This window comes from Felis catus, chromosome B2 (genome assembly GCF_018350175.1).
Source record: "Felis catus isolate Fca126 chromosome B2, F.catus_Fca126_mat1.0, whole genome shotgun sequence".
NCBI classification, from domain to species: Eukaryota; Metazoa; Chordata; class Mammalia; order Carnivora; family Felidae; genus Felis; species Felis catus.
This window is the reverse complement of record NC_058372.1, coordinates 38,240,525-38,260,039: the sequence shown is the minus strand read 5'-3', so window position 1 is coordinate 38,260,039 and position 19,515 is coordinate 38,240,525. Positions and strand designations below refer to the sequence as shown.

The 19,515-nt window shown below is 47.2% G+C and overlaps 1 protein-coding gene across 4 annotated transcripts in view; it reads left to right on the top strand.

The window, feature by feature from the left end:
• Positions 1-235: 235 nt before the first annotated feature.
• The window catches only part of MOCS1 (molybdenum cofactor synthesis 1), a 36,955-nt gene continuing 17,675 nt past the window's right edge, over positions 236-19,515 (top strand). For 2 of the 4 annotated variants that reach the window (XM_011282235.4, XM_006931670.4), the window contains exons 1-3: positions 237-444; positions 7,836-7,962; positions 9,364-9,531. In XM_011282235.4, the coding sequence (XP_011280537.1) occupies positions 322-444; positions 7,836-7,962; positions 9,364-9,531 (418 nt within the window). In that variant the 5' untranslated portion in view covers positions 237-321. Of the gene's footprint in view, positions 445-5,148; positions 5,268-7,835; positions 7,963-9,363; positions 9,532-19,515 lie in introns of all 4 variants that reach the window. The other 2 variants (XM_023253940.2, XM_011282236.4) reach the window with 2 other exon arrangements.

Sequence of the window (19,515 nt, the reverse complement as noted above, 5' to 3'; positions counted from 1 at the left end):
CAACAGTTTGTGCTAGTCACACCACCACTTAGGTCCTGGACTGGCTGGCGCAGGCCAAGAAGCCTGTAGAAAGACCCGGGGAACTTCTGCTGACTTTGAACTAGCGCTTTCCGAGCCCTAGAAGGCTTGCACAGGCCAGGAAAGGTGCGCAGGAGTGGACTACAACTCCCAGGAGGCCGCGCGGTGCGGCGCCCTCGGCCGATTGGCTGCATGGGTCCCGCCCCCGCTCCGCCCCCGCCTCGAGGACCCCGGCAGCGAGCCCAGGGCTAGTGCGCTCTGAAGCTTACTACCCAGTGGAGACCCGCCCGGCCGACAGGCTTCATGGCGGCGAGGCCAGTGTCCCGGATGCTGCAGCGGGTGCTGAGGTCCAGCGTCCGGAGCTGCAGCTCGGGGGCTCCAGTGACGCAGCACCGCCCGGGGGAGCCCTCCCAAACTGCGGTGGAGGTGAGCCCGCCCGCATCCACACCTTCCCCGCGGAGGGCGCCCCGGCCAGCTGTCCCTTAGCCCGAGAAACACCCAGGCTGGGCCGCAGAGGCCGCTTCTGGGAGGGACCCCCTCAACGCTTAATTGGGGGTGGGGAGAGGAGCGGAGGAATGCTCTCTGAACTGCCTAGTCTCACCGGATACCCCAGGGTGGGGGCGCTCCTTGGGGTGTTGTTTAACCACCTCCCTGCCCATCTAGCCATGGAACCCCCTTCCAGGTAAGCCAGAGATGAGGGAGCAGGCAGTTAGGACTCTGCGTCCACTGAGTTGTTATGAGTGCCCTTCTCAGCCCTGCCTCACCCACCCTGTTTTTTGAACGTTTTGCTCGCTTCCCCTCAGTGGGGGTTGTCTGCGTGCGCTCAGGTGTTCTTGTGTGACACCCTGCTTCATAGTGTGACACTGGCTAAAAATGTCACTTTGGTGCCACCAGTAGTCAGTTGTCACTTCTGTAGTCACAGGGCTCTGTGACTTGTCCTTCACTGACTCTTTCAGTTTCATCCTCCTGTCCCTGAGGAGGGCTCAGCCTCGTTCTGGAGCAGAATGGAGCGAGATCCTCTTCCAGGCCGAGAATCCCAGTTTTCCTTAAGGTTTGGGAGCGGCCCCTGCAGTCATTCACATCACCCCACAGACTGATTCATGTCCTAACAAGTTTTAAGTTCGGTGTTGTTTTTTTGCCCATGTGCTCGGGGAATACTTTAGAGAGAAGCAGGTCTTTTTCATTTGGTGAAACCTCTTTTCTGGACTCATCCAGGCATTCTTTTCCCATCCCCTAGCGGGAGGCTTCATGTCCTGGGAATCATCAGCTCGTGTCCCTCCACACCACTGCCCCTATGGCTTAATGAGGGGGAGCGCCCCAGCCTAACTTGCTTTCCAAGTCTGAGCCCTCCTGGAATCCACAAATAATCAGGGCTCCTTGCTGGGAAGTGAAGTTTTTCAGTATCCTTGAACTCCCAGCTTCCCTGAGGGAAGAAGAGGAAAGCAAAGATTGCTGAGAAACCTTTAAAGAATTCAGGAAAAGGGAAGTTTCTTCTCCTTCTTGCCCTTAATTTCCTTGGTGCCCCTCAGAAGAGGACCCATGCTAAGTGACTTCGTACTTGGTCTCTTTTAGTCCTCTCAGTAAACCATGTGAGGTCAGGAGTTTGCATTTTCAGGTGAGGGCTCCCTGAAGTTAACTTCCCTGGAGTCACAGAGCTGAAAAGTAAGGGGGCAGGAACTCAAACTCTAGCACCTGTGCCCTTGCCTCTTCCTTGCAGGGAGGGGAGGGCGAGAGGCTCTCCCGCCCTTTCCTTTACCCTATAAGGGGAGGTAGAATTAGCAGGTTAAGAACATGGAGTCTGGAGCAGAATGCCAGGGCTGGAAGGAATCCCAGCTCTACCCCTTAGTAGGTATCTGAACTTCAGCAGGTCCTTTCACCTCTCAGTGTCTCAGCCTTATCATTTGTAAAATGGGAATAAGGGTCTACTTCATAGGGTGGTTATAGTTAAAAAAAGTTAATATGTGTACTTGGAACAAAGCCTGACACACCTAAGTGTTGTGTTAGGTACGTATTTGTTTTAATTATTGTTAACCTTGCTGCCGTTGGCTCATGCTGTGTCCCATTAGTCCCCTCCCACTGGACACTCAGGGTGGCCATTCTGTCCACTACTTGGTCGTAGACCTCCTATGCTGGACATTCCCCACTAGGGTTATTCTCAGCAGGCAGGTCGCTCCTCAAATGTTGGGTGCTCCCCTGCCTTTCTGCATGGTGCTTAACCCAGTACTCTGCAGGCAGTAGAGTCAGATATTTTTGGCTGTTTGAAACCCAGCTAGTGAGGGGACATGTGGAATAGTAGAACACTGGACAGGGAGCCCCAGGTTTTCACCTTCACTCTGCCTCCAATTTCACTTGGCTTCTGGGGCTGTCCTTTCCCCTCTCTACACGTCTTTAAAACCAGAGCGTTGGGGCACCTGGGTGGCTCAGGCAGTTAAGCATCCGACTCTTGACTTCGGCTCAGGCCATGATCTCACAGTCATGGGACTGAGCCCATGTCGGGTTCTGCACTGACGGCGTGGAACCTGCTTGGGATTCTCTCTCTGTGTCTCTCTCTAAATAAATAAATAAACATTAAAAAAAAAAAAAAAGAACAAAAACAGAGGGTTGGAGCAGCCCATCTTTATGCAGTGGGGAAGGGCACAGAATGTCTTTAAGAAAATCTCAGAGGTGAGGCAAGTCTGGAGATACATACCATCAGCCTATTCACAGAGCTTGCCAGTTGGCAAGAGTAGGAGTGGGGCATTGGGAATCCCTGTCCCTGCGTCCCTTCCTGCAGGGCACCTTTCCCTGTACCCTGACAGGTGCCGGGAAAGACAGAGGGAAAGGCCACTGAGTGCTGTCTGTGTGCTAGGGTGTGGGTGTGAGAGAGGGGTGAGGTGTGCAGTGGGAGCTGGCTGGGAGGACAGCAGAAAGTGGGCCTTCATTTTAGTCCCAGGACAGTCAATTGAACAGCATCTACAGGTGGAAAGGGGAGATGGTGGAGTGTGGGTAAAGTGGGCAGGTGGGTAGGGGAGACACAGCTACCTGCTGTCCTGATTGGGGTGGCCCGGACCACCTTCTCTACAGGGCTTACCCTGGCCTGGAAGCACTCCACCCCTCTTTCTTCCCCCCAGGCTCCTTGCAGACGTTGGGGCCACAGGGAGCTCGCCTCAGGTCCTGGGCCTGCTGCCTTGGGACAGAAGCAGGGCAGAGGGTGAAGCAAGGCAGAGGCACCCCGCTTTTCAGAGGGCCAAAAAAGACCAAATGTTGGAGAGGGTGTTGTGCAGGAAGGAAGTGGGTGTAGGAGAAGATAGAAGGGGACAGCAGGGCCTGGGGCAGTGGCACACGAAGGGAAAGAACTTTAAGGGGTTATCTTGAGTTCCAGTCTTTCCTTCGGAAACTTTGTTTCAATGAAGTGTGACTATCTGAGCCAGGAGCCATAGGTGTAAAATCCTCACACTTAAGGGGGAGATGGAGGGAGGGGGGAGGATTCCAGACCTGAGACTAGGCACCTTGCTAGGTCTTCTTGTCTTTTGGTTTTGGTTTTGGGTTGAGTTTGGTTTTTTGTTTGTTTGTTTCTTTGTTTTTTGGGGTTTTTTGTTTTGTTTTGTTTTTTGAAAAAAATTTTTTAAGTTTATTTTGGGAGAGACAGAGACAGTGTGAGGGGGGGAGGGGCAGAGAGAGGGAGCCAGAGAATCCCAAGCAGGCTCCGTACTACTGCCAGCACAGAGCCCTACTGGGGCTCGAACCCACAAAACCGTGACATCATGACCTGAGCCGAAACCGAGAATTGGATGCTTAACTGACTGAGCCCCTCCCAGATGCCCCTAGGTTTTTTTGTTTAATAGAGATTAATTTTGAGGCACCCCTGGTATGCATCATCCCAAATAGCAGGGATCCCAAATCAGCGCCACTGATATTTGAGTTCTTTTTCTCCTGAATAACCCTGCATATTATATTCTAGAGCTATTTGGGGTCTGGCCTTTATCATTCAAACCAAATGCCCAAAGTTAATGACTACCTCGAGGGCAGCCTCTGTCCCTTAACTAACTCCTTTGTACCATCCTTCTCCACCCCACCCCACCCGAATCTGCAGTAGGTAAGTGGACAAGATACAACCGGTAGCCTATGGCAGGCTGCCTGGTGCGTGGTCACCTGCACTTGTATCCGTGGTCCTGGAGGAGCCTAGACCCCACTTGCCTTGCTTTGGATGATGGAACAACAGGTCTGAAACCCCAGCTTTGGCCCATCTGCCATTAAGTAGGGTGGACCCTTGCAGGACCAGGGAAGCTGACAAGAGCAAGAAAACTAGTCCCAGCACACACAGCTGGTGCTTCTCCACGAATATGTGTTTCATGGGTCAATATATGTAAGTAGGAATTATATTAAGAAAATGGTAGCGATCACTTATTGAATACCTGCTGTGTGCCAGGAACTCCTGCAACTGAGTTAGGTAGAATTATTTTGCACCCTTGATGGGAGAGGAAAGTAAGGCCTAAAGAATTTCGGTGATTTGCTCTATGGCTCGTTAGTAATAAAGCCAGTCTTGTAATTCAGGTTTATCTACTCCCAGAGCCTCTGCTCAGAACCAGCAAGTACCCCTGGATTAAAATAGCTCTCCATCCTGGTGTTGCTGGGCCAGTGGTTCTCAGCCAAGCTACAGAGCAAAGAGCTGACACATGAAAAAAAAATGAAAAGCCAGGGCCCCATCTCAGAGCAATTGAGTCGGGATCTTTGGAGTGGGGCTCTGGCATCCGTGCTTCTTAGAAGCACTCCTGGCTGTTTAGATGTGCAGAGTTGAGAGCCGCTGTACTTGGCAAAAACCATTTTGACAGTAGAGACCAGCCTGGAAATCAGTGACCCCAGCGTGACCGGCTTCGCATACACCACCTTTCTCTTCTGATTAAGCACCAGCCTATTTGTTCATCGACACAGTGGCTTACTGTATAGACGCTGGGATACTGAATCAGGCAGGAGGGCTGCCCACACTGGGGAAGCAACATGGTCCAGGCTGGGGTCCTGAGAATATGAGCAGCTAAGGGCCTTCTGCTCCTTCTCACTTGTCCTGGGGGAGAGGCATCGCTGTCCGCCCTGCCCGGTAATGCCCTCTGGGTCCAGGGCTCCTCTGACTGGTGCTGATGTTTTTTCCTCCAGGGGGTTTAAAGGAAAGGGAAAAACAGAAGATTGAAAGTAGGACATGCAGTGTTGCAGGAGAGAAGAGGCAGGGATGGGGCTTGTTAACATCAAAGAAAAGAGTTTGCAAGCCTGGCTGGGTGAGAGACTGTGGGGGGCAGGGTGGGGGGGGGTGGGGAGGGAGGTTGGTACTGGCAGTACGGAGTCTGAATGAATCTAGATAAAGTCACCCCAGGTCTCAGCAGTGAAATCTGGCTGCCCCTCCCAGGGCCACAACAGAGTGCCTGATTCCATTCTCCACTGCTCCTTGACTCTGCTTGCTCCCCAGTTTCCGCTGAGTCACGCTCCTTGGTCCTCTCCCTTGCTTCCCAATTCCTTTCCTCACCCAGCCACCAACCCCCAATATGTTAAGATTAGGGTGAGGGCGACTAGGGAGGGGGTGGCTTCTGGGTTGACAAACAGATTTCTGAATTGCAAATAGCTGTTGATGAAGAATTGGGTGCCAGACTTCCAGGCATCTGATCTCTTGGACTCAAGGCCTCTGGGGCTCTTGACTTTGTAGTGGCCTCTGCTCCACCCCCAAGGCTACTGGTGGAAAGGCAGGTGAGTAGGAAGTGAGTAGGTGAATAGGAAGGTAGGAAGTCTTGTTACGATTGTAGCAGACAGCAGTTCAGAGAAGTGACTATTGCTTGCTTGTCATGGGACCATGAGCAGGGTTTCTTGGAGGATGGGCGGCGGTGGGGGAGAGACACTGGCCTTGGGGTGGGCAGAGTGAGGTCGCTTTTACAGACCCAGGAATATCCTGGAAGCACCCTCACATACTTTCACTCAGGTGTAAGTATGTGAGTCAGTGGTCCTTGACCTTCTATCTCCTGAATTGGTGGCCCTTGACCCTGGCTATATGTTAGAACCACCTAGAGAGACTAAAAACAAGTGCTCAGAGATCCAAATTCAGTTGGTCTCCAGTGGAAGTTTTTTCTTAAGCTGCCAGGTGGTTCTCACGTGCAGCCAGGGCCCAGAAGCTCACTGAAGTAAATGTTCCTTCTTGCTGGGTGCAGGCGAATGGTTACCCTGGGCTTCAGGGGGGCCTGAGGCCTTCTGCTGTCTTAGGTTACAAGATCGTGATAATCCTAGGCATTTATCTGTCAGCTACCTGACCCCCCTCCCTTCGCTTACCTGAGCACATAGCTGTGTTCTTATTTTACAACTGGGAAAACAGGCTTGGAGAAGTTAGGGAGCTTTCTCAGGGTGTCAGGTCACACCTGGCCCAGAAACCAGGGGTGCTTGCTCCCCAGTGCAGATCCCTGTCCACAGACCTCATGAACGACCACCAGGGTCATGATTTCCTTGTTGTAAAGATTCTAAAGAAAGGACTTTTCCCCACCCTGTGCACCGTCCTGTGTGCCTTCCCAGATTCGCCCTTTGCACTCAGAGGGAAGAATTGAGAACTTGGACTCAAACGACCTGGATTTGAATCCTGGGCCTGCCAATGCTGTTCTTGAACTCCATCCCAGCTTCAGTTGTAGTAATCCCTTGTGGGGGTAGGTGTGGGAATTGAGCAGAGAGAGTTCTTTGGACACTTTGAGATCATTTGTAAATATTCCTTCTATGGAACAGCTATCTCATCAGCATCTGTCATGACCTAGGGTTGTGCTTTCAACGCAGGAGATAAGACCAAATCAGGCTTGGGAAAAGAGTGAGGTTGGCTGCCTCCTTTCTCTCTCCAGGAGGATTTGGGCCTTGCAGGGAGCATCTAGCAATCTCCTCCCTCTTAGTTCTGAGCCAGTGGGTGCATAGTGGTTCCTCCCAGCAGTGGGTAGGGTAGAGGATGAAGACTGGAGTAATCTCTGCAGGGGGTTAGTGGGTGATCATCCCAGCCCCTCCATTGTGCCTTCCTAGAGGCTGGTGGCCTCATTGCTTCAGCAGGCCTCCTTGGTTGTGCTGTCTTTGCCCCAAAAGCCTTCTGCATGAGGGGAGACCTCCCCTCCCCAGCTGTCTGTAGTCCTCAGCTGCTCCCGGTGGCTTGGCCTGTTGCGCCCTCCTGGGCAGTGGCAAGGCCCCAGGGAGCCCAGCCGACAGGGGAGTGGTTATGGAGAAGCAACTCGTGTGACACCCACCCCTCAGAGTTGATGAGTTTGCTTTGAGCTCCTTCTGTCTCCCATTGCAGAGGTAAGGAATAGGAGGTCTGGGTTGCAGAAGTGGCTCCCCATGTCCCAGGCGGTGCAGTGGCAGCAGCCCAGGCCACCATCCCTCCTGGTTCCCCACCTCTTCTCCTCCGTTCTGGACATGCTTGCCAGTTGGCATAGTTGCCGGATACTGAGTGGCTCATTCTCTCCCGCTGGCTTGTCCAGGAAATACTGGGGATGTTTGTTCCTGGACAGGCCTCCTTTGAAGGAGGGCATGGGCTGTAAGGTGGTGACAGGGAGAGAAAGGGGGCAGGGCAGTTTTGTCCCTATAGAGTTCCCGTGCCCTAGGGCTGAGTTGGAGCCTGGGGGACAGGTCCTTCCCTGCAGGCCTGTTTCCCAATCTGTGAGTGAGGGGGAGAAACCCCACGCCCCCAGGACTGCAGGACCCACACAGATGTCAGAGATGAGGGTGGGGGAGGGAATGGCTGATGGGAGGGGGGCTTCTGTCCCCAGGCGGGCTCTCCTCTCCCCTCTCCCCTAGCCTGGGCAGAGGCCCACATTTCCTCTGGTCGGGCATTGCAGGAGCTGTCCAGACGGAGACAGTTCCTGAGAGAGCACGCGGCCCCCTTCTCCGCCTTCCTCACTGACAGCTTCGGCCGGCAACACAGCTACCTGCGAATCTCCCTCACCGAGAAGTGCAACCTCAGATGTGAGTCATCTTCCTGGGCTCCTGTCCCCTGCTGAGGCAGCTTCTGGACTCTCCCCAGGCCCAAGAATCCTCCTCAACCCTCCCCATTCCTCTTACCAGCCTCTCCGCCCACCCTCCTTCCCTGCTTGCCAGGTGGGGTTGCGGGACAAGATGGGGGTCGGGTCAAGGTTGTGTTTTATGATCCTGGGAGCTGGCTTCTATTTGGGACTGGACTTGAGAACAGAATTATAATTGAGATTGGACCTAAATCTCACTCTTCAGGACTCTTTCCCCTTCCCTCCTGTTTCACATGTTCCTGAAGTTCAGGACGTGGCCAGGGGCAGGCGTGGGGCTCCTGGACACCATAAACACGTGAGGTACACAGCAGTGCCCATGGCCAGCACTGCCAGCTATAGAGACACCCCAGTCCCATGACAGAAGTTGTCTGGGGCCAGGCGGATACACAGAGTATTCATTTCATAATTGTTTGCGGAGTGCTCTGGGGGTGTGGCCACTGCTGGGGGGACTTCCAAAGTTTGTTTGTCCTTCCCTCCCTCTCTCCCCCCTCCTGCTTTCCATGGTAGCTCCCAATACCAATGTTTTTATTTCATGGCCCAATAAATACATGTGTATACGTGTATAGTAAACGTTTAACCAAACAATACTCACTGCATGCAGTCCTGATGTTCTGATATTCTTTACCTGTTCTGTTCTATCTTAAAAGACCAATTCTGGACCCTTCACTAATTTGACTAAATGATTCTGTGACAGCTGTTGACCCAATCCTTGACAAAACTCCCACAGGAGCTGATGGGGGATGATGCACCCTTACCTGCCCCTGCTACCTCACCCTGAACAAGTAGTACCTCAGTTTTCCAACCTGTGTAATGGGGCTGATAACCTGAAACAGATAAGCTGGATATGCTAATGCCTGTCACTATAGAGGAGAGTGACTTCTAACAGGTCAGACAGTACCTCCCAGCCTGTTTCACCTCGTGACCCAAACATGAAGGGATAACTGCCCAGCCAGATGAAATGAAAGAGGGTGAACAGCACCAGAAGGAATGGGCCCAGGGCCCTGGCCTTCCAGGCAGACCCTGCCCAGCCACCTCACGCACTGAGAGAATCGTCATCTTGTCGTCCCCCACTTCAGGCCGGGCTCTGCTCTCTGCCTGCTTCATCCTCTTTAATCCATACCCTCAGCTTCTCCTCTGAGGGAAGAGGGGGTGTTGACATGTTACAGATAAGAAACATGAGGCCCAGAGAGAGTCTGTAGGGTCTGTACTAGCTCATATTTGGCAAGGTTGCTCCTCACCATCCAGGAGTGACTTCTGGCCTGGTCATGGAGTGGGGGTCTGAAGGCACCATGGGCCCAACCTCTGTGGTCACATCCTATCTCCACGTCCCCTCCGTTCCCCTCAGGTCAGTACTGCATGCCTGAGGAGGGCGTCCCACTGACCCCCAAGGCTGACCTGCTGACCACAGAGGAGATCCTGACCCTTGCCCGGCTCTTTGTGAAAGAAGGCGTAGACAAGATCCGGCTTACTGGGGGAGAGCCGCTCATTCGGCCGGATGTGGTGGACATTGTGGGTGAGTTTTTCCAAAGCTGTGACCACTTCTTGAAATGCTTGCCTCATCTTGCTGGACTTCAGTATTCATAATCGGCAGCTGACATCCGTTCAAAGCATAATGCTCACTGAGCCCTACCACCTTCTGAGATGGCTACCTTTATGATTCCTATTTTCTTAGAAAATGAGGCACAGAAGTCCAGTATTTGCTCTGTGTTACCAAGTGGGTAAGTGCCAGAACCCAGTGACTTGCTGTCACATTTAGACTGAAGTCCTCACCAGGGCCCTGAGGCCCATGTGGTCTGGCTCCGGCTGACCTCTGAGACTTCTTGCTCACTCCTCGGCCTCTATTCCCACCACTGGGCCTTTGTCCTTGCTCTTTTTTGGGAGCACAGCGTTCACTGCTTGCCTCATTCAGGTCTCTGCTCACATAGGATCTCCTTGGAGAGGACTCCTTGACCACTGTCTCTAAAGTATGTCCCCACATACACACCCCAGCTACCCTCTGTCCCAGAAGTCAGTAAGCTAGAGCCCACAGGCCTAATCTGGGCTACCGCCTGTTTATGTATGGCCTGCAGGCTGAGAGTGGGGTTTTATATTTGAGTGCTTGAAAAAAAGTCAAAAGCAGAATAGCATTTTGTGACACATGGAAATTACATGAAATCATGAATTCACTGTTTATTAATAAAGTTTTATTGGGACATAGCTGCTCATTTACATATCTCCCAGGGCTGCTTTTGCAGAGTTGAATAGGTGCTACAGAAGACCGGGTGGCCAGCAAAGCCAGAAATATTTACTGTCACGCCTTTGGCAGAAAAAGTGTGGCAACACCTACTCGATCCCCTCATCCTACCTTATTTTTTCTGCTCAGCATTTGTCTCATCCAGGGTGATGGTACTTTGTTGTCTGTTTATGTCTCCTTTGTATTGGCTCGCCCTCCCTTTAACCGACATGAGACCTCTCAGGGAACTGAGGCAGGTTTTATGCCTAGCACCTGGGAACGTGCCTGACATGTAGCTGGTGCTGGCCAGTGCTTCTTGGTTTGGAGTGTGATCTCTGAAGTAGGACATACCTGCGTGTAAGTGCTGGCTGTGCCTCTTACTAGCAGCATAGCTTTGGGCAGCTTGTAAAATCCATTCAAAGTCTCCAGGCGGGGATGAGGTTGACCTAAGGAGGAAGTGAGCAGGAAATGCCCAGCGCGTGGCAAGTACTCTGAAAGGGGTCACACTGGAGGCCCTCTTGCCATGTGCTACTTCTAAGCCCCGGCATCAGGCAGAGAGAGATCTTTGCTTATGTGCTTCTAGATGACCAAATCAGAGGAAAATAAGGTTCTGTGTTCTTGATTGCCGCACCCCCACTCTTGCTGCTCTGGATCGGGTCTCCCAGGCCTCCGTTCTCTGCCTTATTCACTGGTTCAGTGACTGTTCTCTGGAGCCTTATGTGCCCGATACTGTGCTGGGGGCACAAAGGTGAATGAACTGCAGCCCCTGCCACTGAGGACCCACAACCCGTTGGTGGAAACAGCCACTGGGGCCAGCTTTCCGAGAAGCACAGAGCAAGGGGAGCCCAGGAGTTGTGGAAGCCCAAAGGAGGTGCCCCTGTCAGCCTTTTCTTCCCTCCTTCCCCATGGCCAGTTGACTTCAGCCTGTACTGGTCGCGTGACCTGGGATCCTGCCATCATTCCTCTGCTGGATGAGCTGGCCCAGGGGAGCTGACCCCCTGTTCCAGGTGGCTCCTCAGAGCTGAAAACAGACTGGGTTCCAGGAAAGGACTGAACCTGCTGAACCCAGCTGACTGCCAGGCCCAGCCCCCTCATTCGGGCCACATCATCTGCCCTCTGGCACGGGTTCCATCTTAAACCCCTGTGTTCCGTGCCAGGGCCTGTGGGAGAGCAGAGGGGGTGGGGATCCCGGCAGGTTGGAGAGAGATGACTGAGTACAGACATGGGGACACAGGTCCTTCCATGGAAGCCGCTGAGCTGCGTGGAGGGAAGAATGGAAGCCAGGAAAGTTGAAAGCCCTGCTCCCACTCTGCCACTGCCCAGCCTTGTGAACTCATGCAGATTCCTTCCCCACCCTGGGCCTCAGTGTCCTTATCTGTGCACTGACCACTTCAGGGGTCTTTCCTGCTGTAATGGCCCGTGGTTATTGGTCCTGCATGGGGTGGGTAAGAGTTGATCAGCACATGGACGCTAGGTAGGACAAGGCCCTGGCTGCAGTGCCCTGCTGAGGAGGATTTACCTCCCACCCCCAAGGGTATGGGTGGCCAGGGAAAGACCGCTCTCTCCTTACCCCCCACAGTGCTCCAAAATATGGCAGCTGCAAGGCCTCGGATTGCTCTGGTGCTGCACTTGGTAATACTTTGACATCTCTCAGCCAAGCTCCTTCAGTCTTCCCCAGAGGTACTTCCTCAGAGCACTGGGTGCTGGTGGGGAAGCAGGGCTGCGGGAGGGGAGGGAATAGCAGTCAGAGCAGGGTTGCTCACCAACACTTGTCCCCACGCTACCAGGCGAGAATATCAAGGGGCGCAGAGTGAAAGTGGTCGCGGGTTTGTCAGAGCCTGCTGCCGTCCTGACCACTTCGGACCCCTGCCCTGGGCCTGGTGCTGCAGAACTCCCCATGGGGAGACCGCCCAGCCCGCTCCGGCTCCCCATTTGCGATTGCCGTGATCCCCCGGTGCCAGCCCCGGACTGCCGGGTACTTCTCCCACCCGGCTTGTGTGGGAACAAGTTCCGCACGCTTTCTTTGCGGCTGAGCTGTTGTGAGCAGTACTGCCCAACAGAACTTCTCCAGACGATGCAAGTGTTATATATCGATCAGAGTTGTGTGATGCGGTAGCTAGTACTCACACGGAGCCTTGGGCCCTTGGCGTGAAGCTCTTGTGACTCAGAAACTGAATTGGTAACTTTATTACACTTTAAGTAGTTGAAATAGCCACACGTGGCCAGCAGCTACCATGTCAAAGCGAAGGTTGGGGATTTTTGTATCTATCATTCCCTATCTCATTTTGTTTTCAGTTTGTTTAGTTATTTAGGAGAGAGAGAGAGAGAATGAGTGCATGAGCAGGGGAGGGGCAGAAAGAGAGGAAGAATCTCAAGCAGGCTCCGCGCAGCCTGACACAGGGCTTGATCACGAACCTCAAGATCATGACCTGAGCCCAAAGCAAGAGCCAGACGCTCATCCAGCTGAGCCACCAGGCATCCCACCTAAATGAGATACAGTGTTTTTGGACTTTATAAGGATCCTGCAGATCATGTCTTTCAGGTCACACTCTTTCAGTGCAAACCACACTTCATACACATCATCCTGAGTTGCAGTTTGTTCCTATTCTCTGCTGTTCCATTGTGTGAATATAGCACACTTTATCCGGTTAGTAAGCATTTGGGCTGTCTCCAGGGTTTTGGTGTTCTAAACAGTGCTACTTTAAATATTTTTATTCTCGTTCACGCGTCCCGGTATGTATTTCCTGTAGGAGTGGGATTGCAGCCTTGTAGAATGGGTAAATGGTTAACTTTGGAAAGCAATTTGTTCTTACCTTTCAAAGTAATTATATGCCAGTTTCCTCTCGACCTAAGAGAGCCTTTTGAACCACATCCTCCTCGGCACTCAGTGTGCCTATTCTGGATTTTTGCCAGTTGAATGAGGATGAAATGGTATTTTATTTGGTCTCCGTTTGTATTTCCCTGTTTAAGAATGAGGTCAGGCATCTCTTCATATGTTTATCAGCCAAAAATATCTTCTGTGTAATACCACATCTTGTCTTCTGCCCATATTTCTGTCTGGTTGTTTGTTCTTTTCATATTGGTTTGGTAAAAGTTCATTACATATGTTGCAAATGTCTTCTTCCAGCTTGAAAAAATAAGCAGCATTTTTTGTGTGACAATTCTGTTGATCATTCGGCGTTCCTAAATGGATCAGTTTTGTCCTTTATGGTTAGCGCTTTTTTTAGGTCTCTTTCATAAAACACCTTGACCAAGGTCAGAAAAATTATACCTTTGTTTCCACTAAAACAGTTGAAGTTTTGTCTTTTGCATTTAAGTCCTAAGTTCATCTGTGGTTGATTTTTGGGAAACCAATTTCATTTTTTTCCCATGTGATAACCATTCTCTCTAGTTCTTTTTTGTTGAAGCCTCTGCTTCCTCTATAAATCTAGCATGTGTGGTCTGGTGTGTTTTGGGTGCTGTTCTGTTGGTTAGGATCTCTACCTTTATGCCAATATCACACAGTCTTAATCACTGTAGCTTCTTAATACTTAATACATCCATTATTTGGTAGAGAAAGTTCTTTTTTTTTTTTTTTTTTTTTCTGCAGCAGTGCTTCAGCTATGCTTCTATCCGTGGAAATTTTAGAATCAGCTTAGCAAATTCCATGGAGAATTCTGTTGGGATTTTTTTCCCCCTTTTTTGTGTGTGAAAATACACATAACATAAAATGTATTATCATAACCATTTTTAAGTGGACAGTTCAATGGCATTAAGTACATTCACACTGTTCTGCACCATCCCCACCATTCATCTCCAGAACTCTTTTCATCTTGTAAGTCTGAAACTTGGTATCCATTAAACAATAACTCTCTCTTCTCCACTCCTCTCAGCCCTTGGCAACCACCATTATACTTTGTCTTTATGATCCGGGCTACCCTAAGAACTTCATTTAAGTGGGATCATGCCGTATTTGTCATTTTGTGTGTCTGGCTTATTTCATTTAGCATAATGCCCCTCAAGGTTCATCCGTGTTATAGCATCTTGCAGAATTTCTTTTTATTTTAGAGAATGAGTGAGTTGGGAGAGGGGCAGAGGGGGAGAGAGAGAGAGAAGGGGAGAGAGAATCTTAAGCAGGCTCCACGCTCAACATGGAGCCCGATGTGGGGCTCGATCCCACAACCCTGAGATCATGACCTGAGCCAAAACCAAGAGTCGGATGTTCAATTGACTGAGCTACCCGGGCACCCTGCAGAATTTCTTTTTAAAGTTGAATAATATTTCACATATGTTATATACCATGTTTTGGTAATCCATTCATTGGTCAACTTGGTTTGTTTCCACTGTAATGCTGCTATGAACGTGGGTGTAGAAATATCTCTTTGAAACTCTGCTTTTAATAAGATAGTGGAAGTGGAATTGCTGGGTCATATGGTAATTCTATATTTTTTAATGTTTGTATTTATTTATTTTAAGAGAGAGAGAGAACGTGAGTGTGTGCAGAGGGAGGGGCAAAGACAGCAGGAAAGAGAATCCCAAGCAGGCTCTGCCTTGTCAGCGCAGAGCCTCACATGGGGCTCGATTCCATGAATCGCGAGATCATGATCTGAACTGAAATCAAGAGTCAGAAACTCAGCCAACTGAGCCACCCAGGCATCCTGGTAATTATATTTTTAATTTTGGGGCGAATCCCCATACTGTTTTCCACAGAAGCGATACCATTGCACATTCCCACCAGTGGTGTACAGGGTTCTACTTTCTCCATATCCCCTCCAACACTTGTTTCTGGTTTTTTGTTTTTGTTTTTTTGATAGTAGCCATCCTAATGTGTGTGAGGTCATATCATTGTGATTTCGCTTTGCATTTCCCTGAGGATTAGTGATGTTGAGCATCTTTTCGGGTGCTTATTGGCCACTCATATATCTGCCTTGAAGAAATGTCTATTCAAATCCTTTACCCATTTTTGAATTGGGTTGTTTTATTGTTGCTAAACTATAGGAATCCTCTAATATTCTGGATATTAATCCTTTATCAGATACACGATTTAGAAACATTTTCTCCCATTATGTGGCTTGCCTTTTTACTCTGTAGATAGTGTCTTTTGATGCACAAAATTTTTAAATGTTCCCGACGTCCAGTTTGTCTATTTTTCTTTTGTTGCCCATGCCTTTGGTGTCATATCCAAGAAACCAATGCCAAATCCAGTGTCACAAATCTTTTATGCTATGATTTTTTCTAAAAGTTTTATTGTTTTAGGGCTTATATTTAGGTCCTTAAGCCATTTCAAGTTAATTTTTGTACATGGTATTTGGTAAGTGTCCAACTTCATTCTTTTGCGTATAAATATCCAATTTTCTTAGCATCATTTGCTGAAAAGACTGCCTCTCCCCTATTAAATGGTCTAGGCAGGTCTAGGCACCCTTAAAATCATTCGGCCATATATGCAGGGGTTTATTTCTGGACTCTTCCATTGGTGTATATGTCTATGCCAATACCACCCTGTTTTGATTACTGTAGCTTCATAATAATAGGTTTTGAAACCAGGTGTGAATTCAAACAAGTGTGAATCCTCCATTTGTTCCTCTTTTTCAAAATTGTTTGGCTATTTGGGATTCCCTGAGATTCCATGTGAATTTTAGGGTGGGGTTTTCTATTTCTACAAAACATGTCATTGGATTTTGATAGAGAGTGCATTGCGTGTATAGATTTCTTTGGGTAGTATTGTCATGTTAACAGTATTATATCTCCCAATCCATGATGTGTTTCCATTTATCTTTCATTTCTTTCAGCAATGTTTTATAGTTGTCATTGTACAAGTCTTTCCCTCCTTGGTTAATTCCTAAGTTTGGGTTTTTTTTTTTTTTTTTATCCTTTTTGATATTATAAATGGAATTATTTTTATAATTTTCTTTTCATAGGGCTCCTTGTTTGTGTATCTGTTGGGATTTTAATCTCATTAAATCTATATATCAAATTGGGGAGAATTGACATCACTTTTATTCATATTCCCATCTTCCCACAGCCATCTCCTTTCTTTTCCCTTCTCTGTGCTCTAGGTGGCTGACCCTTAGGGTCACCCAGGGTCTCTTGCCTGTTGGGTTTCTGCACTGGGTTCTTGACAGCAACTGAATTCCCTCCAGGACTAAGCCCCCCCCCCCCCCACCGCCTCCCCCCAGGGCATCCTCTCCTCCATGGTGACTTAGTTGGATACCTAACTTAATTTTCTCTCCATTTGCCTTTGGCCCTATGCATGGTAATGGCTCCCCAGTGGTGCTAGTCTGAGTGCTATGTTGCTGTGTTATTCATTGTTGGAGCCCTTAATTCTACCCATATCTTTGCAAGTAGTCCTTTCACTAAAGTCTTTTATTTTAACCAACAGAATTAATTTTGTTGTATGCTAGGCTCCTTAGTGATAGTGTCATTTTTTAAATTACATTTTCTAATTGTTTTTGATATATTATAGCACTGATTAGGAGAATATGTTTAGATACTTTAGAATTTTCTATGCTAGCAGCTAGCAACCATATCATCTGCAACTAAGGGAATTTTTTTTTTTTTTTACTTATCTATTGCCTTTAATTTCCTTTTCTTGTTCTATTGCAATATCTAAGACCTCAAGTATAATTTGGAATAGTAGTAGTAATAGGATAATGTTCCTGATGTTTCTCCATTTAGAATATTTCTTATAATTTTTTTCACAAGTAGCTTTATCAAGTAATGAAGTTTCCTTACTAAAGTTTTTTGTTAAATTTAAGTTATATACTTTTTTATGTATGTTAGGATGATTTATGATTTTTTTTTTTGAATGCTATTACTCTGAATGACAATATGGCTTTTCTTACATTAATCCTGTAATACACCCAATGTCGTCATGGTACACTATGCTTTTATCTACTGTTAGGTTCAGTTTATTAATATTTTAGCCTTTTGCATTTATAGTCATGAGTGAAATGGGCATGTAATTTGCCATCCTTGTGCCTGCCTTAACTGACTGTGATATCAAATTTCGAAGAATGAGTTGAGTAGTGTATTAGTCCATTCAGGCTGCTCTAACAATAGGTTAGGTAGCTTATAAACAACAAACATTTCACAGTTGTGTAGGCTGAAAATCCAAAATCAAGGTGCCAGCATAGTCAGGTGAGGTCTCTCTTCTGCGTCACAGACTTCTCATTGTATCTTCACGTAACAGAAGTAGCTCTGAGGGATCTCTTTTATCAGAGCACAAATCCCTCCACCCTCAAGACCTAATCACTTCCCAAAGGATACACCTTCTAATATTGAGTGTTAGGATTCAACATGTGAATTTGAGTGAGGCAGGGCACAAACATTTGACTGTAGCACATAGTGTTCCCTCTTGTTCTTTCATGTGCGTGAGTTTGTGTTAATCTGTGGTAATAACTGCTTTGAAAATTTGATAGATCTCACCTGAAAAATTGTGCCTGGTACATTCTTTGCACAGAGATTTTTAACTGAATCTTCCGTTCCTTTGTGTTATTGCACTATTCAAAATCTTGACTTCTTTTAGAGTCAGTTTTGATAGTTCTTTTTTTTTTTTTAAGACATTTGTCATTATTTCTGATTTTAAATTTATTGCTTTGAAATTATCGGTAATATTTTCTTTTTAATCCATTTTATGTGCAATTTTATTTTATTTTAAATCTGACTGTTTTATTTCTACATCATCAACTTTTTTCCTTGATAAATCTTGCCAGAAGTTTGTCAATTGTGTCTTCAAGAAACCGACTTTTGGATTTGTTGAATCTTACTGTATTTTATTCTGCTTCCATCCTGGTGTAGCTTATTGCTTTCATAAATTTAGTTATAATAAGTATTTGTTAATTTTCATTTTGCTTTGTTCTTTTATCTATGAAATATTTATGTACTGTTTTTAATTTCTAAATATAAGGATTTTGCATTCATATTTTATTATAATTTAGTTATATAGTGGTCAAGAATCTTAACTACATGGTAATTATTCTTTAAAATTTACTGAAGCATGCTTTATGACCTAGTATATTGGCAGTTTTTATAAATGTTCTATGTGTGCTTGCAGAGAATGGTTATTTAATTATTGGATGGAGACATTTATATTTGTTCATTGGATTCAGCTTGTTAATTTTCTTTTTCAAACCTTTGGTTATCTCCATTTGCTGGCTTTCTATCTGTTTGGCCTGCCAATAATAAATAAGTGGGTAGATTTGTTAATTTCTCCCAGAGGTCCTATTTTTTTATTTTATTTTATATATAGCTGAGGTGATTTTATTAGGTTCATATGTGATCAGAATTGTTACGTCTTCCTCATAAATTGGATCTCTTATTACTATGTAGTGGCTCTCTCCATAATGATACTTGGGGTCTTTAAGCTCTATGTATTTTATTTTAACTAAAATTATAACAGCTTGCTTTTGGCTTTAGTAAGACCATTGTATCTGGTTGCACCTTTTTATTTTTAAATCTTTTTATGTTCTTATACTTATGTCTTAGATATGTCTGTTATAACAGCACATAGCTGTTAACTTTTCTTTCTCATCAAATTTGACAGTCTGACTTAACTACTGAGTTTATTCTAGGTATCTTTATTTTAATTATTGAAATATTTGCACTTGTTTCTGTAATCCTTTGTCCTACTTTTTATTTTTCCTTTTCCTCTCTGTTGGCTTTTTAAATAAATGATCCCTCCTTCTTCTAACAAGAGACAAGAACTTGAGCATACTTGTAGGCCCTTGATTTTCTCAACCCTCCCCCCACCATTATTGGGTTTTTTGTTTGTTTGTTTATTTTTGAGAATGAGAGATACAGAGCGTAAGGGGATTACAGAGAGAGAAGGAGACACAGAATCTGAATCAGGTTCCAGGCTCCGAGCTGTCAGCACAGAACCTGACACGGGGCTCGAACCCACGAATCGAGAGACCATGACCTGAGCTGAAGTTGGATGTTTAACTGACTGACCCTCCCAAGTGCTCTGTATTGTTAGTATTTTCTAGCATTGTATTTTTGGGTTACTAGAACTACTCTGCCCCTCTGTGTCTCTTGTAAGCACTCCCTGTCTTTTAAGATAACAACAAACTTCACCAAGGTATTTGATCACCCCGTATTCTCATAATTCTTGTTGCACCTCCTGAGTTTTTTTCTCATTTTGAGTATTCTAAAAGTTGTTTGATGTGTGTCTAATGGTGAATCTAATTAAATCTGGCAGGTAGTTTTTATAATGTTTTAAAGTAGTAGAATGGTAGTTTTAATGTTATTTGAATGCATATAAAACTTTAAATTCAAGGTCCATTCCTTAATTCTGTTAAAAATGTCCCT